General features: G+C 32.2%; 1 protein-coding gene across 3 annotated transcripts in view; it reads left to right on the forward strand.

The window, feature by feature from the left end:
• Positions 1-25,881, forward strand: part of LOC132704714 (serine/threonine-protein phosphatase rdgC) — a 144,640-nt gene that overhangs the window by 115,181 nt on the left and 3,578 nt on the right. For 2 of the 3 annotated variants that reach the window (XM_060674895.1, XM_060674897.1), the window contains 7 exons: positions 7,699-7,735; positions 14,745-14,894; positions 15,017-15,097; positions 21,959-22,144; positions 23,030-23,288; positions 23,357-23,514; positions 25,071-25,164. In XM_060674895.1, coding sequence (XP_060530878.1) covers positions 7,699-7,735; positions 14,745-14,894; positions 15,017-15,097; positions 21,959-22,144; positions 23,030-23,288; positions 23,357-23,514; positions 25,071-25,164 — 965 coding nt within the window. The remainder of the gene's footprint in view (positions 1-7,698; positions 7,736-14,744; positions 14,895-15,016; positions 15,098-21,958; positions 22,145-23,029; positions 23,289-23,356; positions 23,515-25,070; positions 25,165-25,881) is intronic. The other variant, XM_060674896.1, reaches the window with a different exon arrangement.

The following is a 25,881-nucleotide window of genomic DNA, read 5'->3' on the forward strand; positions in this document are numbered from 1 at the left end:
GTAGGAAACGTTGTGACTTCCGTGTGTATTTTGGAAGTTGTAGAGTACGTTTATCAATATATATATATATATATATATATATATATATATATATATATATATATATATATATATATATATATATATATATATATATATATATATATATATATATATTCTCACGTATTGATTCACGGATGGAAAAATGTGATGACACTATATTCCGGGATATCATCCGTTCGCTCGTTGAACTCCGACTGGAATCCTGCATCCGACTGGAATCCTGCAAATCTTGCATCCGACTGGAATCCTGCAGACGTTTCGCCAAAATCTCACTTGGCATCTTCAATGCTCGCGTTCCGAAAACACTTCGAAGTGTTTTCGGAACGCGAGAGATTTTTTCTCGAAACGTCTGCAGGATTCCAGTCGGATGCAAGATTTGCAGGATTCCAGTCGGATGCAGGATTCCAGTCGGAGTTCAACGAGCGAACGGATGATATCCCGGAATATAGTGTCATCATATATATATATATATATATATATATATATATATATATATATATATATATATTCACGTATGGATTCACGGATGGACAAATGTGATGACACTATATTCCGGGATATCATCCGTTTGCTCGTTGAACTCCGACTGGAATTCTGCAGACGTTTCGCCAAAATCTCACTTGGCATCTTCAATGCTCGCGCTCCGAAAACACTTACACGGAATATAATGTCATCATATATATATGTATATATATATATATATATATATATATATATATATATATATATATATATATATATATATATATATATATATATATATATATATATATATATATATATATATATATATATTCCATTCCATTAAAAAAGTATGTTTGCCTCATAATTGAAAAACGGTTAGAGCAAGTAAAAAAACAAAGTACGCCACTGGATTGTAAGGAAGAAATCATATGTAAAGGTTTTTTAAACTGTTCAATAACTCATAAGACATCAGAGATACGGGGATGGTCCCAAAATCGATAGTTTTGTATCTCAAAAACCAACCATTATACTTTTGTTGACGGAATCTTTAATTTCACAAAAAGTAGCACAGTGTCACTTAAATCGCGACTCCCTATCTTTAAAAATAACTGAGATACCCCTTAAAAATATCGTAATTAAAAATTGCCAAATTTGTACAATTACCTTCAATATTGTAAATAATAGTCAATACTATAGTTCGTCGATATATAATGTTATTTTTTAACTTTAATTAATTATGTTCGTATTATTTGAATTTGCAGTTGCTTATGTCTAGCAATTAAAATTAAAAACATAAATTATCGCTAATCTACTCCTTTCCATCATATATAAAGTGATCTAGCCACGGTTTTAATAACCTCAATTTCCTCAGAATCTGCGCGTTAGCGTTTAACGTTTAATGTTAATTAATGGTAATTTAAACATTCAGTTTTTGAAATTTTCATTGAATAGCGGAGCGTAAAAATATAAACATATGTCATATTGAAAATAATTCCAAAATGAAATATAAGGTCTTTTTTTTCCACAGGCTACTGTAATACTACTTACAAACCCTCTTGGTTCTTCGTGCGTCTATTGTGATGAAAGGAACTTGCTGACATTTCGCTAACTGAAACTGATTCTCATTCTACTCTGTACCTGCTAATATATTGTTTGAGGGAAGCGCAGCTAAAGGAGGAGCATGAACGTTGTGTCAGATGACGGATTTTATATTGAACTGAGGTGGCTTTTACTTGATGAAAATCCATTTATCAAAATAAATAAGAACCAAAAGTTCAGATTTTCACGAAATTATATATTTTTACTGACAATTGTTTCGACAACACCGTGTCTTTATCAAATGTTTGAAAATCTGGGTTTTCTATTGCTGAAAGAAGGAAAAACTTGAGTCGCGATTAAGAATATTTTGTGCTTATAGATTTCTATAGATTTTCGTATCTTTCGTTGATAGAAGAATTGATAACATGTAAGAATTTTAGTTTTACCGAATAAAATTTGATGTCCGCTTTCGTGATTATGTTCTGCAACTGCTGATGAGTTTATTTAACATAGACTTAAATGCTACGGTGGTCATGAACACAAGTGAATATCAGGAAAAAATCATCAGCTTAAAAAAGTATCTACGTCATTTATGGAACGCAACCTCAAATGTGTTACTTCTTCTCTATCAGAATCCGCGAACAAGTTTGTTAACCCGCATGAATATAAAATTCCTGGTCTCTACGGACTCCCTAAGATTAATAAACCTGGATTACCCCTTCAACCTATTGTGAGCACCATTAATTGAAAACCTTAATTGAAAAATGGAACACATTTTTCTTATCGCGGTCAAATTTTTGAACAAGAACACCCCTAGATTTTCTTAGCCATTTAAATTCTATATACCCTATCATACATGGGATTCAATCAACAATTAGAAAATCAGACCTAACATTAACTTATTCTGTTTACAGAAATCCTACACACACAGATTGATAACTTAATGCATTGTCACATCATCATCAGTCCCAAAAATCATCGGTAATCAACCCTCTTGCTTACAGAGCCGAAACGAAAAATCCGAAATGCTATAAGCAACACAACAATCTTAACCGCGACTCAGGTCCTTACCATTATATGGGAATCAGTCATCCCAGACAATCTTCATGCTGCTCCTTTAGCTTCCCCTCAAAAAATATTTATAAGCAGGTACAGAGTAGAATTCGAGCCAATTTCAGTCAAGCTCTGAAGATGCCAACAGGATGATTGGCGAAACGTCAACAAGTTCAGTTCATCAACAACCGACGCAGGAGGAATTCAGAAGATTTGTAAATAGTAAAAATAAGGTTCCTTTAAATATACTTAAACCACAATTACCATAATTTGCCAGATTTATTTGAATAAAGTAGTCAAAATGAGCTATACTATATATATACTAATCTATACTAATCTATTGTTTTCGCAAAATTTCATCATACCAAAGGTCCTAGGAAAAAATATATTTAATAAATAATTAGTAATACCTTTAAAAATCACATGCACAAATTATTACGTTAAATAAAATACTGACAAACTATCAACATTAGTTACAGAAAAAAGTTTAAAAATTTGTTGTTAGTAACTCATCTTTTATTTTTTAGCAATTTTGTATTACTGGTGGCGGTAGATTTTAGATTTGTTTTTCAATTCAATAAACTGAATATTACGTTTTGGATATAGGCGGGATATATATATATATATATATATATATATATATATATATATATATATATATATATATATATATATATATATATATATATATATATATATATATATATATATATATATATATATATATATAAAGTGCCGCTCTGAGTTAGAAATTTGACGCGCGACACTTACCGGTTTTTTTCTACAACCCGCCGTTTAATAAAATATGTTTAGTAAAAATTAGTAGTATCTATATAATAATTAAATTTAAAAACGTTAGCATCTCTTTGCACTATATGAGTTTTTGTAAAAATATTTTATTTTAATTGATTGATTAATTGATTTGTAGGTACATATAACTTACGTATAATTCTTCCTTATTTAGCGGTGAAAAGCAAGGCGAACAATTAAATGTCTGGGTTTGATGACATATTGTAATGCTTTGAAACGATTTTATTCAGTCCTCATCTGGAAACCTAATTACATTTGATCGACAGTGTCTTGACATGTCTTTATCGCTGTTTTCAATTAGGATAGTTTAGTATATTAAGCTGGAACGGCGTATTAAAACATGGCACAATTTTTTGGAAGTACCACATAAGTTATTTTTTTCAAAACTTTCCATTGTCAGATAATTATAAGAATAAAGTTACTTGACACTAATAGTCGTTTTAAGGACGTTTTTACACATCAAATGATTATAATTTGTTTACTTTTATTGGCAGCAGCGGGAAGCATAGCCGCCTATATCCAAAACGTAATATTCAGTTTATTGAATTGAAAAACAAATCTAAAATCTACCGCCACCAGTAATACAAAATTGCTAAAAAATAAAAGATGAGTTACTAACAACAAATTTTTAAACTTTTTTCTGTAACTAATGTTGGTAGTTTGTCAGTATTTTATTTAACGTAATAATTTGTGCATGTGATTTTTAAAGGTATTACTAATTATTTATTAAATATAATTTTTCCTAGGACCTTTGGTATGATGAAATTTTGCGAAAACAATAGATTAGTATAGATTAGTATATATATAGTATAGCTCATTTTGACTACTTTATTCAAATAAATCTGGCAAACTATGGTAATTGTGGTTTAAGTATATTTAAAAGAACCTTATTTTTACTATTTACAAATCTTCTGGATTCCTCCTGCGTCGGTTGTTGATGAACTGAACTTGTGGACGTTTCGCCAATCATCCTGTTGGCATCTTCAGAGCTTGACTGAAATTGGCTCGAATTCTACTCTGTACCTGCTTATATATATTTTTTGAGGGGAAGCTAAAGGAGCAGCATGAACATTGTCTGGGATGACTGATTCCCATATAATGGTAAGGACCAGAGTCGCGGTTAAGATTGTTGTGTTGCTTATAGCATTTCGGATTTTTCGTTTCGGCTCTGTAAGCAAGAGGGTTGATTACCGATGATTTTTGGGACTGATGATGATGTGACAATGCATTAGGTTATCAATCTGTGTGTGTAGGATTTCTGTAAACAGAATAAGTTGATGTTAGGTCTGATTTTCTAATTGTTGATTGAATCCCATGTATGTTAGGGTATATAGAATTTAAATGGCTAAGAAAATCTAGGGGTGTTCTTGTTCAAAAATTTGACCGCGATAAGAAAAATGTGTTCCATTTTTCAATTAAGGTTTTCAATTAATGGTGCTCACAATAGGTTGAAGGGGTAATCCAGGTTTATTAATCTTAGGGAGTCCGTAGAGACCAGGAATTGTAGATTCATGCGGGTTAACAAACTTGTTCGCGGATTCTGATAGAGAAGAAGCCTTAGTAAAAACATTTGAGGTTGCGTTCCATAAATGACGTAGATACTTTTTTAAGTTGATGATTTTTTCCTGATATTCACTTGTGTTCATGGCCACCGTAGCATTTAAGTCTATGTTAAATAAACTCATCAGCAGTTGCAGAACATAATCACGAAAGCGGACATCAAATTTTATTCGGTAAAACTAAAATTCTTACATGTAATCAATTCTTCTATCAAGGAAAGGTACGAAAATCTATAGAAATCTATAAGCACAAAATATTCTTAACCGCGACTCAAGTTTTTCCTTCTTTCAGCAATAGAAAACCCAGATTTTCAAACATTTGATAAAGACACGGTGTTGTCGAAACAATTGTCAGTAAAAATATATAATTTCGTGATAATCTGAACTTTTAGTTCTTATTTATTTTGATAAATGGATTTTCATCAAGTAAAAGCCACCTCAGTTCAATATAAAATCCGTCATCTGACACAACGTTCATGCTCCTCCTTTAGCTGCGCTTCCCTCAAACAATATATTAGCAGGTACAGAGTAGAATGAGAATCAGTTTCAGTTAGCGAAATGTCAGCAAGTTCCTTTCATCACAATAGACCCAGGAAGAACCAAGAGGGTTTGTAAGTAGTATTACAGTAGCCTGTGGAAAAAAAAGACCTTATATTTCATTTTGGAATTATTTTCAATATGACATATGTTTATATTTTTACGCTCCGCTATTCAATGAAAATTTCAAAAACTGAATGTTTAAATTACCATTAATTAACATTAAACGTTATACGCTAACGCGCAGATTCTGGGGAATTTGAGGTTATTAAAACCGTGGCTAGATTACTTTATATATGATGGAAAGGAGTAGATTAGCGATAATTTATGTTTTTAATTTTAATTGCTAGACATAAGCAACTGCAAATTCAAATAATACGAACATCATTAATTAAAGTTAAAAAATAACATTATATATCGACGAACTATAGCATTGACTATTATTTACAATATTGAAGGTAATTGTACAAATTTGGCAATTTTTAATTACGATATTGGGAATTCTCTTTTCAACAAAAAATAATGTACTACAACTAACTGATTTGATTGCTGGAATAGCGAGACATCCTTAGAAGTTATACAATGTTAGTTGTCAGACAAAAGGCAATACAACTGTTGTAAATTTAATAAATACTTAATAATTACTAAATTATTTCAATAGTAAAATGTTTATTGCAACAAGCAGCTTTGCATTTTAAAAAAACCCCTTCGGGGTTTCTTGTCTTTTGTCTTAGAGGGACGCATTGTTTTTGTATCGTACTCCTGGGGGCCACTTTGGAATTTTCGCAAAATCGATGTAATTTTATTGTGCACTGGTTCTTAAGTGTCTTCCAAATCTCGTCTAATAATATTTTTCCAAGTATCTCGCGCGCCTTGCATGATAGACAAAACCTGAAACTTTCATGATATACTATCCTGTTAATATAGTTAATAATTTGCCCATAACCAACACACCCTGTGCGTAATTAAAAAATGTCGGAAATAGCAGCTATAGCCCTGTAACGACCGGGAAACGTATTAGTTTCCCGGTCGTTACATTTTTTCAAAAGATTAAATAGTTTTCTAAAAAATATTTTTTTTGCTGGAAATTGCGGCCTAGAATACTACTTAAACCAGTTGGAAATATTGTTTACGAATTCTTATTTGCTGCTAATAATTTATTCTGGAAAAGAGCAATTTTCAGGGTCTGTTGGACTTTCTCCATAATTGAAACGCCTTGTACATAATCGGAAAATACTCAAAAAAAAAGTTTTAGTCCCGGATCTCTCGCGTTTCTCTATTGAAGAATTTTTCCGACCGGGTTAATGGTTTTCGAGAAAATAATTTTCGCAAGCCAAAATAAACCAAAAATTTTTTTTAAAAATAGTTCTTCTTCAACTTCTGAAGTTTAAATGTGGGTATGGACTTCTACTTCCCTTCCAAATTTTAAGTCCATAGCTGCAAATTTAAGGCACCTATTATATTTTATTTATGGCACCAAATATATCGAACACCCTGTACACTATAAAAAACGTTAAATATAAAAGTTATAGCTGTCTAAGTGAAGCTCGTTTAGACAGCTATAATCTTCCAAAAAAAACTGAAAACTGCTAAATCGTCTTCTAGCTACAACAAATTTTATTGAAGGATTAACGCACGTTTTAGTATTTTACAGATTATCTTATTAATAATGATTTTAAGATGCGGATCTCTCGGGTCTTCTCGTTCAATATTTTTTTATGTTAGTAACAGTTTTTGAGATTTTTTTTGTAGGACCCTTGCACATGTGATTTTAAAAGGTATAAAATAGTTCCCGAGAAAAATTCCATTTTTCGAAAGTAAGCAGCAGTATTATACTTCGTTTCTAACGAGTCATTTTTAATGCAATAAACATTTTACAAACTAAATATAATTAAAAGAGTAGACAACTAAGAGACTTACGCCCCTTCAGAAGCTCAAAAATATTTTCTACTGGTGGACTTTCTTTTTTTTTTCAAATTTGTTTTTTTAATACCGTACCCGCTATATTAATTTAACAATCTTCCAAAACTTGGGAAAATATTTGACTTACTCCGCTAATCATTGGACAATTAATATTGTTATTTTTACATACTTATATTCATCAGAAATTAGGCTTAAAATGTCGTCAAAATGTGCTTAAAAATTTTTACAAAACCCGTCAATTGCTGGAAGGTTAAAATTGACATTTTTTCAGATACGGGTTCATTAGAGAAGTTCAGACGAAGTATAGAGTAAGTATATGGATTATTTTTGATTGTCTATTAATTTTAATAGTCGATAAACCACGCTCTTTTTGGGTTCATATTTATATGCTTATTTAAGCGTTCATTGTCTAAAAACTTAACAAATAGTTCGTTTTTTTATTAAATTTTAGGTAATATACACAAGCAAGCGATTTTAGATAACTATTGAAAAGAGGTTTACCACATACCTAGAAAAAATTATATGATTTTAAATCCTCAACGTTACACAACAGGTATAAGGGAGAAAATACATCAGGTAATCAACAGTGTCATTACTTAAATCGCCGAGAAAATATTAATTTTTCAAAGTCATGAAAATGCCAAGCCTTGGACCCCATATTATTTAACAAGAGAGGTTTATAATAACTCATAGGATCCATAAACAAATTGATGTATGAAGTAATGAGGAATTCCGTTTAAAATAAAAACATCCTATTCCACGCCATACTTGTGACACACATTGTATAATTCAAAAAAATGCAACTAAACTTATTGACGATTAACCACAGTTAAATGCATATAATGTAAATATTGCATTGCATGCAAAATATTATTTTATGAAAGATTATGAACATTAATGTTATTTTCAATTTATCGATACTATATCATAATAATTAAACACATTGTTCAAAAATCCTAAAGTCACTTACTACTACAGCAAATTGCAAAAACATAAAATCTTAAACATGTAAATCTTACACTGACAAAATTAATAATCGCTAATAATTTTGGTACTATAAAAAGAAATATGTTATAAAATTAATAAAATAAAATAGTGTCTTTTGTAGGTAAAAATATGTTTAACAATGAAAAAACTTCGCTCAATATTTATAGAAGTTATCAGACTTTTGGAATTAAGTGGAATTTATACAAATTCAGTTCTCCTTCGAAATTAATGAAATTGCACATAAAAACTTCCGAAATATTTTTTAGATTTTTGAACTCAATTAGTGTGCTATAGGTACAAAAGGATAATTTGTTTTTATTAATATTAAATTTTATTTCACTGTTGCGTTAGAAAAAAGAGTCGTTTAGATCTTCTATATATTTTTTGGCGAAATGTTGCAAATTTCCCAGCGAGTTATTTACAGTTTGCCGGTAAATGACATCAAAACTGTCAAAAATGATCTTAAATATGAGTTGCCTATTCGACCAGGCTTGTTCTCGGATTTTTAGTTTTTCTTCAAGACAATGTTGCATTGTTTTCCGGGAAGGTTCCTCTCGTTGCAATTTTCGCGCTTTGTTTTATTGATTTGATATTTGACAAGTAATTTTTATCTGCAATAATCTGGAAAATCCAAAAAAGCAATCATCAATTGGTTTACATTAGTGTCGAGTGGTGACTTAAAAAGTTTGCCAAACGTTTTGCATACTATACTTTTTCTACGACCGTTTTGGGTACATTTTCGCAAAACCATACGAATACATTCACTGACATGACCAATAGAATTTACAAACATCAGAATTCAAGCCGTGCGGTAATATCGCAGAAATGTCCCAAGGGAGGTTCGAATCTGTGGGACAAGAGGCTCACTCATTAGGTATTTAACAGAAAGGAATAGAAAAACTAATTTTAAAATACCTTTCCTACCTCTTTCAAATAAATTATTTGGGTGCAAAACATAAAATAAGGTTTACAATTGTCGAACAAATTGTACAGAACAAATTGGTACCATCTCAAGAAAAATTAAGTTCACATAGACACAGATCCAATTCACTTTACTAAATAAACCACACAAAAACGTTTCATGTAGACGATATCAAAGATACTCAAAATTGTCATCCCTTTGAACTATCGAGTTCTGTTATTTCATTAGTTTAACACGGCACCTTTTGCGTTTACTGGGAACACGATATAGAGTGTCATATGAGTTAATAAAATACATTTCATTCTCTATTATTTTGTACTGACAAAAAATGAATTTCGCATTACTCATTTGTTAAAAACTCGATCATGCGCATGTTGAACCGAACTTTTTAAAAATTTTGACATAATTGCTTCATAAATTCCTATATTATCGACATTTATGTAGGACCCCTATATCTCTAGTAGCTATATGAGTTATGGCCATGGTCTCTTGAGATGCTCGAAGAATCATGTACATTGATACCTTGGAAAGGGAATGACGGTAAAAGAGGGTATTATACCCGCGCACCTACGTAGCTGCGATGGACAAAGTTAAAGGCCGGTTCAACTAGATTTGGCCCTCGGTTGCTGTTTCTTGCTTCCAGACTTAAAGAACAAAAGTTTACTTCTGACGGAAAGTAATTGCCTAAAGAAATGCCATACTTTAATGTTTTTTTCTAATTTTTTTAAGGCTTATTGAGCGGCCCTCTTAGATCCTATGCCTCCATGTGTCAGTAAGGTAATTGGCATTATTTTTTTAAAAATATATTCGATACGCTCGGATGCACCTCTTGAATTTGTTGGTTATTAATTTGGATCTGATTACAAATTAAAATTTTGCGAAACCTCCGTTTAGGCATTAGGCATATAATAAATAAGCCCCGCTTCGCGTACGAACGCGATATGCTACAACCCGTTGGGTTAATTCCAACTTCTTCGGATCGCTAATTGGAGATCAAAGTAATGACTTTCCATTTCCCGATGTGCGTGTTTCAACCGCGCGTTTAATTCAATTCGGACACCATCATGCAGGAAATTCTGGAATTATTGTAGACCGGTGTGTGCAGACGGAAACCGAAAAAGGTTTTCGGTATCTTTTGCAAATGAAAACGTTCGTATACCTAATTTCTTTATGCATTAAACAGGTTGGACGATTTAATGGTTTTATCGTAAAGTTATTTAAGAATTTTTTTAACTATTTTCAATTTACAGTTTCGTAAATTTTATTCAACATTAAAGAGTGGAAAAATGCGCGCGATAAACTTTGCTTATTTCATTCCATCAAAATTTCAGAATATATGCATCAAAATGAACATTTTAATTATATGAAAAATTATGAATATTAATGTTATTTTGTTATTTTAAATAAAGCCAGAACTATTTCTTTTTTAATTGAATGCGTGCTTCTGAAATCTCATAATTTTTTAGCTACACCTCAGATCTAGTTTAATAAATATAAATGAAACAAAACAAAAAATCGTAATAAAACCTACATACATTTAGATAATAGCAACTTACAACAAATAATTCGTAAATTAACGAACTATTCTTTGCAGTAATAAGAACAATTGATAACTAAATGTTTCTCAAAATTTCTCAAAAAATGTGTCTTTTATTTGTATACATATGTTTAAAAGTGGAAAAATTTCGCTCAAAGTCTACAGAACTTATCGGACAATATTTTAATTTTGGAATTAGTGTGTTTCTAATCCAGTTCTCCTTCGAAATTAGTGAAATTGCCTATAAAAACTTCTGAAATATTTTTTAGAATTTTGAATCCTTATTTTCAATTACTGACCTAAATTCTTTTATAACCGCAGCCCCAACAGTACCTGACACTTTTTTGCAATCAACCTTAAAATGATTTATTAAAGTCACTGAATCTGTCAAAGAAACAGAGGTAGCCTATAATTTCGTGAGTGCTATAGGTAGAAAAGAAAAAATTGTTTTTATAAATATTAAATTTTATTTTGCTCTTGGGTTACAAAAAATAGTTTTTATATTTATTAAAGCTGCAGAAAATGAGTCGTTTAGATTTTCGATACCTTTTTAATTAATTCAAAGTTTTGGACATGAAATATAGCAGGGGCTATAGTTAACCAAGTTCCCCAGCGAATGATTATTTAAAAACAACCACATTTTTGGGAATTTCATATTGGCCACCAAACCTCTTAAGAAGAAGATTAAGAAGTCCTGATTTTCTTTAAGGATCTTATCATAATATCTAGCGTTGCAACATCTTGAAACAGATAATTATGCAAACTTTTTTGCGTTTATGGCACAAAAATTAGTAAGACGAATCATCTTGAACCTGGGCAAACGACATGTTATTGTTCAAGAACCGCGAAAAGTTTATTTTGCAAGAGTCACAGCAAAACATCAATACCAGATATGAAAGTTTTAATTTCCCACTGCACAGACTCACATCATCACTTATTCATGCATAACTTATTTAATAAGATACTAATTGAAATAAAGATGCAAAAAAGTTTTAATACTTTCAAAAACAAAATAAACCCTTCTTTTCAGAAGGGTCGTGATCACAATAGCTACACTGTTGGCTTGTCAGGCTATGTACAATTGCCATCCATTTTCTTCTATTCCACCGCATCTATCTTCCTTTTGCCTTGTTTCTTGATGGTTCAGGATTCAGCACTATACAGGGCAATGGAAAATATTAGTGTTCTGACAATGCTCTATTTTGTGTTCAGTGTGACCTCCCTGTCTCTCCAGGTCCTTTGCAGGCATTTTGTTGTTCGTTCTACCCTCACATATTGTCTCTTAATTTCTTGCGTGCTTCGCCTTTCATTTGTTATTAATACTCCCAGAAATATGCATTGATTTACCACTTGACACTGTCTTATCTCTGTTATGTCTAGGAGATTGTTGTGTTGTCTCTCTATGATCATGAGGTTTGTCCTGCCAAGCTTAATCTCCAGGTCATAGTTGCAGTTTTATTTCTCTTGCATTAGTTGGCCAAGCCCATCCGAATTGTTTTCCAACATGGCAGTATCGTCGACATACATTCTTTCTCCGGCAATCACAATGCCACCTTCCCAGTCTTCCAAAACATTTCTCATAACGTATTCACGTAACATATGGGGTCGTGACAGTATACATCCTTCTCTTGCGCCTTTTTTTATAGTAAAAGCAACATGGCAGTATCGTCGACATACATTCTTTCTCCGGCAATCACAATGCCACCTTCCCAGTCTTCCAAAACATTTCTCATAACGTATTCACATAACATATGGAGTCGTGACAGTATACATCCTTCTCTTGCGCCTTTTTTTATAGTAAAAGCATCTGATAAAAATCCGTCGAGAGGCACTACCTCGCTGCTATCTAAATACAGGCGGGCAATTAGGGATATAAGATGTTTTAGTGGGCTCATCCTGTTCAGTATATACAAGAGAATATTCCATTTTACACTACCAAAGGTTTTTGGTAGTCCATGCACATATATATGATTTGTTGGATTCACGTTCCTTTTCTATGATTTGTTTGATTTTAAGAACGTGTTCTCGCGTTCCCATGCTTTTTGTAAAGCCCGCTTGTTCAGGTATAATTTACCATTGTAAAAAAGTTTTTAATATTTCGTTAATGATAGTTAAGAGAATTTTGCTAGCATGTGAAAGTAACGCTATAAGTCTGTAGTTTCCACATTTTTCCTTTCCTGGAGCCTTTTTTTTGGAATGACTGCTAATGTGGTCCAATCTTTGGGTCAGGATCCAGTTGATAATTGATTTAAAGGCAATAATTTGCTTACTGTGCATATTCTTCTTTAAGCAAGGAATTAATAATAATTAAACAAATATGTAGGTCATAGTTGACTGTCTTTCATTCTATTGATAATAAAATGTGTAGTTATTCCAATTATAAAACATAAAAGAAAATTACATTATGGTGATGGACTGGTTAAATTAGATTTTTTTGTACCACTTACTTTATTCAATTGTTACAATGCCTTGTTTGTTTGCTTGCAGATTTTTAAATAAAAGATCATTTGACTTTCACTTTGACCATTAATACCATGAGCCAAACAAATAACATATGTTTTTTTATTTTGTGCTGCCTTAACCATATAGGGTGCAGCATCCGATAAAAGGAATATGATTTTTTCTTTTTTCTGTCGGAACACTGTTGGGCAAAAAAGTTGGTTAATGTTTTTTGAACAAATCTGGTTACACTTAAATTGTTGTTTTTTTTTCCAATGGTTTGGATGCAGTTAAATAAGATGTACAATATTCATTGGTGCAATATATCTCCCACATGATTCAGTTGTTTCATCAATCACTTTTTTTTGTAATTTAAAGTTTGGTTGCAAATGACATTAATATTACCTTTACGCACAGTTGACTCGTCCGGTATATTAAATTTACAATATTTTGTCAAATATGATCTTAAATTGATGCTGCCCTGTTTTTTAAGTGGTCGATTGCTTCCAATGCATGCCTTATATAAGTCCTTATTGAGCCGAGTTTGTTGCTGTTTTTGGGTTTTTCTTCAAGACAATGTTGAATTGTTGCTCTTGTTGCAATTTTCACCCTTTGTAATTTTTTATCTGCGTGAATCTGTAAAATCCAATAATTAATTTCGATTTACATTTGTTAAAAGGACGAATTTTAAAAAATATTGCCTACTTCTAACAAATAAGATATTTGAGTAAAAAACTTTTGTAAACCAATAATTAATTATTAACTTATTTTGGACAACCAAGTGAAATAATAGCTAAAAAACTTTGAAGGCTAAATCGAAATATTGCTTTTAAATGTAATAGAACATTAGGATGTGTAATTAAAAATAATAAAACGAAAATACTTAAGTTATGTAAGTCGGGAGTATACAAATTAACATGTGGATCTTGTCCAAAAATATACGTGGGTCAGACTGGCAGAAGTTTCAAGAAACGGATTCAAGAACACAAACGTTCATTCCTGAATTCTAAAAATGGCTCTAATTATAGTAATCATTTAATAGAAACAGGACATTCCTTCCATAACAATGTTAAAATATGACATAATCAAGGCAAAATCAAAAAACTTAACTTATTAGAAACAATAGAAATTAATAAACTCAAATATACAAGTTTGCTACTAAACGATCAAACCGATTTAAATAATTAAACCCTTAGATAAAGATCCTACCTACTGTATGGATAGTCTGTAATCAACCCTGGGATACTTAGTTTAGAGATTCTTTTTGAAGAAGGTACCGTGTATCGAAACAATTGTCAAAGCAATAAACATGTGTGTGGTAATCTTAAAGCAAGTGTTTGTTTTTATTAAATTACGTATGTAATGAATTATCATCAAGTAACAGTCAACTCAATCAAAACTAATAGGAGTCTCGTTATTCTTCATTTGACAGAAAAACGCCGAACGGCTGTTGAAACTTATCGAAGATGTCTACAGGTGGCTTCCACTGGGAACGATAGTTAACAATACGGTTCTTGTGGTCCACGGGGGAATTTCCGATAACACTGACCTGGGCGTCATTAGAAATTTGGAACGCGAAAAGGTAATTTCAAACGTTTGTAGTCGATCAAATCCCAATAACCGTTTCAGTTTGTGGTAGAAAATAATGCGAAACTATAGTGAACTACTTAAACACAAACTGAAATTATTAAACTCCTGTTTCAGTACGCATCGCTTTTGAGGCCGCCTTTAAATGACATCAGCGCTCCAGGAGCCGAGGCGATCAATAAAGTGGAATGGAAACAGGTATGTATTTTTCACTATTATTATTTATTGCTATTAGCCTGCACTTAGAAAATATACAGTGAACGCTTAAAATAAAAAAAAATTAAAAAATCAGATATTTAATTTTTAAGTGAAGTAGCTACTGCCAGTAAAGTTTTTAAATTTTCACATTTCTCTCAACAAAGAAGTGAATATGAACCCCAGTGAATTGAAATTTTAAATTTTAGGTCTGAAGAAATGTCTTTGACTGTATGGTTATGTTACCCGTGGGCAAATTTTACACACGAACTTTTCAATATTGTTCGATTCTTTGAGCTTTGCATAGTTTTTAGACTGAATTCGAGGACAACACGTTACACCAGTGGTGGGGAAACTTTTCTTAAGACGAGCCATGTGTAATAACTAGGCGATCGTGGCAAGCCACCGAATAATGCTTAATCGTCAAAAAAATTTATGTGTTTTATTAACATATACCTATATTATTACATACACTTATTACTTCAATAGTAAAAAAGTAAAAGGTAAGAAAATTATAAGCACAGAATATAAAATGAATTTAGCGTAGTTCTTGATGTGAAGTATTATCACTTTATTTTTTGGTGTTATTACTGGTTGATGATGCATGAGAAAAATTAAATTTCATCATAGTCTGGTCCCATTTGCGAAACAGAATTTCTTAAAACTGATGAAAGGTGCTCATCTGTAATTCTGTTTCTTAAAGAAGTTTTCCTAAACTTAATTGTTGAAAAGATTTGTTCGCATATACAAGATGAGCCGAACATTGTCATTATCTTCATTGCATTGCATGAGATTTGGGAAATTGCCTGGACTTAAATTTTTATAAAATTCTAGTAATGGTACTGTATGAAAAGTTTGTTTCAGGAGAGTATTATATTTCAGTTCTATTAACACAACTTTAAATTTTGCATCAACTTCTTCGCAAAAATACTAAATTCTGGTTCCATTTTTCTAAAGTCCTGAAATCTTCTTTTCTCAAATTAATTTCGTATTTTTTAATCTATTGTTTGATATAGTGAATTTTAAAGATTGTATTCTTGGGAAATCAGAAAAATCAGATTTAAAGATCTGATTAGCAAATAATGATAACAGTAATTTGAAACTCTTCAGGTATTGCCACATATCGTGAAGAAACTGATTTTTCCCTTGCAATTTGAGATTAAGTTTATTCATGTGTACGAGGAGGTCTGTGAAAAAAACCGAAATCAGACAGCCACATTTCGTTTTCTAAGACGTCAAATTGATTATAAATGTCTTTATCAAGAACATAATTCTTTCAAATACTTTAACAGCACTTAACCAACGAACTTTTGAATAATACAGGATATCGGAATGCTGAGCGTGTACGGACTCCAAAGACTGTTGAAACTGGCGATGTAATAATCCTCTGGAACGAATCATATTTACTAGTTTTACAACAATATTAAGTGTATGGTCAATATCTAAAGCCGATTTACAGAGAGGATCCTGATGTATAAGGCAATGCAAAAAAACAACATCACTTTCCGGATACTTAGAATTAAATTTCCCAACAAATCCTTGATTCATTCCAACCATATTAGGAGCAGCATCTGTAGTTACATTACATAACTTATCAATACGTAAGCGAAGTAAGTTTATCGATGAGATTTTCAAATTCACAAAATATATCGGCACCAGTCGTTTTTCCTTTCATTGACTGCAGCCCTACAAGTTCTTCTGTAATTTCAATGTGGGCGTTGATTCCTCTTACAAACATGAGTTACTAAGCAGTATCGCTGACATATGTACTTTCATCAATGGTAATTGAATAAAAAATAAATTGTTGCGTTTTTGTAGTTAGTTGTGAGATTATACTTTTATCAATATTTTCAATTTTTTCGGTGATTGTTTTTCTTGAGAGAGACAGTGACTGAGAATCATTTTCTTTTCAGGGCACATAATATCGCACACATCTATCATGCACTGCTTTATAAATTCTCCATCTCAAAATGCTTTATTAGATTTAGCAATATTATGAGCCAACACATAACTGGCTTTCGTAGCGCATCTTTGAGAATGATTAGCTCTCTGAAATAATTGTTGTTGACTTGATAAATTTTTTATTAAATCTTTCGATTTGAATGTTATATTCTTTTAAAACTGCAACAGTTGTATCGCAAAGTAAACACACATGTTTTTCTTTAAATAAATTAAAGAAATATTTCCACGTCCATTCTTCTTTAAAAACTCGACCTTCCCAATCTGCTTTTCTTTTTTTATTATCCATTTTATTCGTTACGTACTACGGAGAATAACACACAGAAGCGCAATTGACGAAAGCTCACTACTAACTAATACTCTTGCGCGGGTGTTTGTTGAGGCAGTGGGAGTTTCGGGGATTACACAAACAATTACTCGAGTCACAGCGGGTCGTTGCAGATGACTGACTAAGTCGTTGACTAAACGATCTTTCTTTTGGATCCGGTTCTTTTGGAACAACAGAACAATGAATCGAAAATGCGAGAGTGTCTGGAAGTTTCGAGCGAAGACCAGTCAGCTGTTTGGGTCGGATGGATTTGTCCAGACTACTGTGTTTTGAATATCGCTGCAGGTAGTTTTTAAGCGGCACTCTTAAACGGGCCGGATTCAACCTTTGCGCGGGCCGGACTTCCCCATCACTGCGTTACACCCTGCACAATCTTATGGCAAATACACGCCGCAGCTGTATATTTGCCGCCACGTTGCTATGTGTTTATGCCTTATTTTTATTCCATTAAAAAAACATTAGGAAAATTCTTTGTTTGAACTAAAATAAAAAATAAAAAATAGAAACGCAAAATAGAACTAAACAAACTCGTAGGCGTAAGTATAGTCACAATATATTTTTGTTAACTTAAGTAATATTAGTAAGTTTATTAAACTAAGTATGTACGTAAGTTAACTTTACTCTACGACTTTACCAAGGTCTTCCGAGACATTACAAACCAGAAGTTGTCGCCAAAATAATTGTTTTTTGGTCAATCAACTCTTTAATGATTCCTTTATTTTATATGGTTTCAAATGCTTAAATTTTGGTTTTAAAAATTATTTTTTTTTAAAGTGCAATCCGTAGATTTCACTTATGAAAAATAGATAACTACTTCTTCTTTTCTAAATTGACAAATTTTTACATTACTTAATAACGGAACGGTTGTTCCTTGTTTTCTAGCATGACATCCATTTTCAAAACTCACAAATTCTTAGGGGTGTTATTGTTGCAGCATGAGTTTTTGACAAGATTAAGAAGATCTTCAAATTCTAACACTTCTTATGCTTTGATCTATTGTTTCTCATTTTCATCGTGAATAACATCGGCATTCATAAATCAATGGCCTGTCTCAAAATATTTAAAAGTTATCGTATCAGGACCACAATTCTCATTAAAAACACCAACAATGTGTTTGTGGTTGTGTTATTTTTGCATGTCGACAGCAAATTATTCTGTTGAATCTTCCAATGTCTTGGTGATGCAATTTTCGTAGGACTTTCTTGTAGTTCTAAATTTTTCTTTATGCAGATGATATGATATGTGTTTGACTGATTACTACTTCACGTATGTGGATTTACGTAAGGTTTCAAAAATTCTATGTTTTCTTTGTCAACTACCTTTCTGTGTGTTTTGTAAGATACTGGCAAAATTTTTCCACACTTAAAAAATAGATGTTACAGTGTAATGGGTAAAGTAAAGTGTAATGGGTAAATCTGCCAAATTGTAGTGCGCCTGAGTACATATTGAATATTATTTTCTAATGCTAAAATTTTACATTTTTTGGTCTTGCATTTCCTCTCTTATCTTTACTTGCTGGAAATAGCTCATCAAGATTTTTCAAATACTCAGTAATAATTCATTACATGACTCCCCATTGGTATGCAAAAACATAATTTTCTAAACAATCTTCTTGCTGTCATTTGATTTATTTAAAACTTCTGTTTCATATGCTTCTTCTCTTACAATTTGTTCTTCTTCCAGTTGCCGTTTTTCCACTGTTTTTTTTTAGTTTGTTCATTTGTCGTTCATTTACTTATCCTCCTTCTACTTGTATTGTGAGACATGATAAAGGTAAGGTGTATTTTATAGAAACACTTTTATGAGAAAGGGCATTGTGTTCCTCCAAAATAATATGCAAAAATAGCATCATGGTTGTCCATCATGAAATATTTGTGAGCATCTCTATCTACAAGTCGCCTTACAGCCATGCAATAAATTTGGGTTTAGGCTGAAAATCCTGACTGGTAAAAAACATTGGAGCTTGGTTATTTTCTTTAGCAACATCTGGAGATTAGTCGGGATGTTTATCTGAAATCATCTTGGCGAAGTTGGAGGAGAAGATTTACTAAATAAATGCACTATTTAAATAAACAAAAAAAAACATTGTTTGTTGCTACCCACCATATTTTATTTTGAGTATTATGTAAAATGGATAGGCTATTCCAAAAATAAGAATGGGTGTTGAAAAGTAACTCGTTTTACAAGAATAGCTTTTTCTTTAGTACAATTTCAAACCTGTAGCTGTAGAGATCTTGTTGCAATGCCAATAAAATCTCAATGTTCAAATATTCCGACTTAGTTAGTTCAGATATTTACGTTGTCAAATTTATATGTAAAATTTTTGTGTTTAACCTGACTCATTTTTTTATACCACAAAGAAAGAGCTAGGAATTTTGAAATCACATTGACAGAAAATTTTGTTAAACATTACTAACTGAAATTTAATGCCCAAAAATAAACTGTAATTACCCGGTAGGTACTAATATTCCAATTATTTTCTGGCGCTTTTGGTATAATATAATATAAAGAAAGAGCTAGGGATTTTGAAATCACATTGACAGAAAATTTTGTTAAACAATACTAACTAAAATTTAATGCCCAAAAATAAATTGTAATTACCCAGTAGGTACTAATATTTGAATTATTTTCTGGCGTTTTTGGTATAATATGGACATCGCGAGACACTAGAAAGACCGCCCTACGAAATTGAGTTCGCTGAAAGCGTTTATTCCCGGATAAATTTACCTTTCCGACTTTACAGGCTTGAACACGCAAGGAAATTACCGCTGCGGTCAACCCCAATCGTTGCTGCCGCAGTGTCCTGATTCGGACAGCGCCAACCCAATTGACGGATAGTTTTTAATAATCGCAGAAAAAATTTTAAGCCAACCTTCCTTTCTTCTCCTTTCGTGTTTCCTATTTAGATAGATAGATATATAGTGAACGTCTATAATTAGGGATAAATGTCGATACCTAGTTTCTTTTTTTAAATAGAACGCCATTTTTTAAAGTCAATCTTGGAATTCTGCCTCAAATTTCTTGAATAATTCATGTAAAGTATCTTACACTCGTACTTTTTGGAGCAAAACAATATCGTCAAATATCTCTAAAAAGGCCCTTTACAACACCCACATTGAACAAAATTGCGACAAAATTTATATGGTTCAGAACATTTTCATTAAATTTTCTTAATGCTAAATTTTAAATCATGTAAGTTTAGTAATAATTGTAGATTTTGCAGGCAAGCTATTGAAGTTGCATATCTTCATCATAGTTTCACATTACGAGTATGCCTCCCTTCAGGTTATTTTCATGAACGAAACGTGGGTATTTCCCAAAGGGAATCCAAAAAAGTCTTGGCAAGATAATTCAATAAAAAGTGTAAGAATAAGAAGACCACTAAGCTTTCAGGGGAAACGATTTACTGTCGTCCATGCAGGTAGTGAAAAAGCATTTGTTCTTGATCTTGATCTGTTACAGGACAAAATCTGCAGATTACCATGGGGATATGAATAGCTAAATATTTATTAGGTGGTTAAAAGAAAAATTACTTTGCAATTTGGAAGAGCCGTCAGTTATATTTATTATAAGCATTTTATCAGAAAAGGATTCCAGTAGAAGTTCTTCTAATATATAGATAGCGAACTACTTCGTGCCCCTGTATACCATTGTGAATTCAATGCTATTGAGTTAATATGGTCGCATGCTAAACAGTATTATGATAGATATATCAGAAGAGAAAGCAAAAAGCAAAAACCGACGCGGGAGGAATCCAGAAGTTTTATAAAAAGCGAGATTAATATAGATCAAACTTGCAATTTTTACATTGCATTTCCTGATTGAGTGGCAACGACGGTAACTTTTGAATTTCAAATGGCACATCCTATATTTTTTACATTTTTGGATGCACGAGGCGTTATTATGTTATTTTTATTGAATTCTATTTAGGGATCAAGTTTTTTTCTTCCTAGCAGTTCATTTTCTATCGGTTTTTCAAAAAAAGTATCAGAACTAAGACTAGGTCATCCTAAAAAATATTAATTCGTTATACTTAATCCTACTAGATAAGTGAGAAAAAGTTTTGTTTAGCATTTTTCACTAGTCAGCCTGCTAATTTCCAAAATTTGGTTTTGCTAAGTTTTTCACTATCATTCTAATCGTATGTTTTACACACTCTATTAATAGTTACTAAAATATTGCAAATTTTTGTGTGTGTTTTAACTCAAGTCTTTCTCAGCACAAACCAAATTAAATAATCGCGGTTTCGCTAAAATAATGATAGTTCGTAAAATTTAAACTGTTATAAAACTGAGGTGGAGGATATTAATGGCTTAATTAAGATTTTCTATTTTAATTATTCGACATCCACAGCTATTTCAAAATTTCAATGAAATATGTTAAACCCTTTTATTTGAAATCTAGTTTTAAATTAACATTAGTTGCAGGACTCAATTTCTTTGATTCCGTTTTGCGTAATAATTTTTTTGACACATTAAATACCCATAACATTCTACGTGTGAGCCTTACAGCTGCCATTTATCATATATATAATATATATAAAAATGTTCATCTACCGTCGATCATTTCAATTTTAGGTATTCGATTTGTTATGGTCGGACCCTCAGGATAACAGCGGCTGCATTCCCAACAGTTTGCGAGGCGCCGGGACTTATTTCGGACCTGACGTTACAAAGAAATTCGTGAAGGACAATCGCTTGTCCCTCATAGTAAGGTCGCACGAATGCAAACCGGAAGGATACGAGCTTTGCCATGACAATTTGGTAGGGTCAATATAGAACTTTTGTCGTGCTTGTTCCGGCGCTCTCCTTTGATGTGCCCGTCTGTATGCCGCATTGTTTTGGAAATTAATATTTGCTAGACCTGTCTTATCGATTTTCGTATTTACCAATATGTTGGACGTAGTTTAAATTAAAATGTGATATTCTGTGTATAAGTTCAGACGAAATGATTCGCAACTACCTAATTATAGGTTAGTGTCTCATGAATTATAGTCCAAAATTATATCATTAATGTAGATTATCAGTGAGCAAACAATCTCTATATAAATAGAACATATACATAGAAAATTTCTTTTTCTCCATTGCCTCGTTTGTGAATAATATTTGTATAGTTAATGATTCATCATTTAACAAAATAACCCAGTTGAACTATATCCGAATCAAATACCCTAAATTAAAAGAAATTTGGGTATAAAAAAATTATTTCAGTTGTAGTGTGTTCTTGAGATAACGACATTACAGATCCCTAACTAATCAAATGCTTTTTCCGGTGGATGGTAAGTTAGGTATGTTCACTACTTATATATAATACATTATATTATTATTAAAGCTCAGACGCAACAACGCGAACCATTGTTAAAACAGTCTTAATTAATTTCTTTAATTTTTATCTGATATTGTAAAATGGGACATTTTTTTTGGCTATTAACCAAAATGCGAAACGGACTTTTGATTGTATCGATTTGCATTTCGACCTGTGCGGCTGCGCATAATTTTGAATCTCAAGGTCCTAAAAAATTTTTTAAGATGCACCTCCACTTTTTCTTGAGAAAACTGCAGTATCAGGACTTGAAAAAAAAGATGGCTATCTGCTCGTTGAATTGATTTTTTTATATCGCACAATTAAAGTTTTTCATTTTCTCCTAGATTTTGACGATTTTTTCGGCATCGAACTATTACGAGGTGGGATCCAACAACGGCGCTTACGTAAAACTGATGGGGACTGGAACACAACTCGAGCCTTACTTCGTACAATACATGGCGAACGCCGGCAAAAGAAAATTGAATTTCTACCAGCGGATGGGGCTGGTGGAGTCGGGAGCCACCAGGGAATTGCAAGCGCAAATTCTCAACAATAAGAGTAAAATCGAAGCTGAATTCGCAGCCTTAGATACCGGCGGCACAGGTAAACGAACATATTCACCTTTTTATTTTTTATAAGTTTTTTATGGCATTGTTTTTGAAATATTCTAGGAATGATCTCCATCGCTCAATGGTGCATCGGGTTGGAAAATGTCACAGGTCTCCAGATTCCATGGAGGCTGCTCAAGGAAAAGTTGGTCACGATCGACCCAGAGACGAATATGGTAAAGTACCAGACCACTTTCGACATTAAGAGTGAGACGTTAAATGTAAGCCTCGAATTTTACATACATATAATTTTACGTACTCAGCAACTGGATATTTTTTTACAAGCAACGTATTGGAAAAGTTAGTCAGAGTATTTGTAACGATATTGTCCCTTTTGATTTCAGTCCTAGAGGTCGAAACTGTTATAAATTGAATAAAAGTGTTATTACCGTTAGTTTAGCTGGAATTTAGTTTTTCTATTTTATGCCCTCATTGCTATAAATGCCGTCGGAATTATTTCTCTCTCATTAGTCTTGTGAAAGAAGGGTTATACTCCTTTTTTGTTATTCTATTACGCAAATGGTACGGTATTTCGATGCCTGTTTCGCATGTTGCTTGTAGCATCTCTGCAGTAATTATAATCGGTTCAAATTGATACCCTAACCACACATCGCACCCAGGTAGGTCAGGTTGTGCTCTTGATGATCCTTTTCAATTGCGAATGAATTCCTGAATACTCCTTTGATTTAGTTGACCAATTCCATATTTTCGAGAAATTTACAATATTATTGCTGGTTTTGAAATAACCTTGTCCTGACCAATATGTTACTGAGATGTCTGCCAATTCTACATTGTATCTGTTTACCGGTTTTTCAGTTATTGCCAGTATACTAGTGTGCGCCTATGAGTCTTCAGGCCCTGTACATTTTGTGCATCCAAAGTTTGTTGTTTTCTCAATTAGCGATTAGCGAAGGGTTGTTGTTTGCCAGTAACGGAATTTCCAGACGTTGCCTGGTTTCCAACATCGGGGTGGATGTAGGATGTAGAGTGCATTCGAAATTCGTTTTTCAACTACAAATTTCGATATCTCGATAATCATTAAAGATATAGATTTACTATTTTGATATTGTCGGTTAATTAGTTTGCAAGGAGGTACTCACCTGGTTAGATCAAGAGAAATACATTTTAGATGAAAAGCTTTGGCAATTTTATTATATTTTATTTTTTCTTAAATGTGTGTGACTTTTTGTTTTCTCTGCTTAATACCTTACGTCTATATAGTAATAAAATTTCTGGTATCGGGAGTTACTAATTTAACTTGTTCACGGTGGTTCATGGTGGTTCACTAAAGGAACATAACGACTTAGATACAATTTAACTCTATGCCTAGTTAAATATATTGAGGCGGATTGCAGCCTTTATATTCGTATTAAGTTTGAATTTAAATTATATGCACCAGCTCAAGATGTCGCCGTATTCTATATTAGTTTAATTTAATTAAAAGATTTATTATTTATTATTTATTGTGGTTATTCAAGATCAAAATGCAAGACGAATAAAATTGATATGAATCCGGAGTCAAAATATTATCAAACATTTCATCGTTGCCTACATTGCAATATTTCAGTCAGGTGGGCTCTAGTATAAAATTTCAGGGAGATGGGGAGATCTTTCGTGAAGTGGAAATCGACAGTATTAAAGTAGTTTCTAGCTATAACTTATTAGGTTTGTAAATGTTGCGCTTGACATTTTTAATGTGCAAATTTAAATTTGATACCGAATACTAACAAAGTTGGTTAATTGGATTAAACTTCGACCTTTGTCTTTTGTATCGCAGTCTGTTCAAGGGGCCAGTACCGTTGTGGAAACTCTTTATAGGAACAAAAGCAGTTTAGAGGCCATATTCAGGATCATCGACAAGGATAATTCCGGTAAGTTTACGTTTCGTTTGCTTGTTAATGTTCGTATGCTGGTCGCACGAATGCAATTTTTTTACGTCACTGTTGAATACAAGATTTATTAATTTGTACAATATGAACGTAATATTCTTAATGACATGATTTTAAATAGGTGATTTTATATTTTAGACTTCCTGCAGAGGCGTTTTGTTCATTGTTTCTTGAGAGATAAAAAAGATCAACTTATATTTATCACATCTATATTGATTTTAAATTCGTTAAAATTACATTTATTAACAATGATGGGTTCCTCATAATATAATAACTTTGAGAAATATAGATAACTTCTCCAGAGTTGTAGATTCGTGAGACAAAAAGTTGTTCCTGAAATGTGACAGGGTGTTTTATTTAAAAAAAAGAGGATTATATATATATAATATATTAAATACATGTTTCCTATTTTGTTCAAATTTATCAGCCATATTTAGATAAAAATTGTAGGTACACATCTCGATTTCTCGTCTGTCTTGCCGACATTTCTCCAAACAACTGCTCGCTTAATTGGAAAGCTGTCTGAAACTGAAGAAGCCAGCAGCATGTATCGCGAAACGTCAGCAGTAAACAGAAAATGTGTACCTAAAAGTGCCATAGTTTCATTGAAAAATTAAGTAAAAACTGTGAAGTCTAGTGCGTGCCCAGAGTATTTTCAAAAAGATGCACGCCACTGACTTTTTTTATTTTTGTTTTTTT

The sequence above is a fragment of the Cylas formicarius genome, unplaced genomic scaffold (assembly GCF_029955315.1).
Source record: "Cylas formicarius isolate icCylForm1 unplaced genomic scaffold, icCylForm1.1 PGA_scaffold_7__23_contigs__length_41026272, whole genome shotgun sequence".
Lineage (NCBI taxonomy): Eukaryota > Metazoa > Arthropoda > Insecta > Coleoptera > Brentidae > Cylas > Cylas formicarius.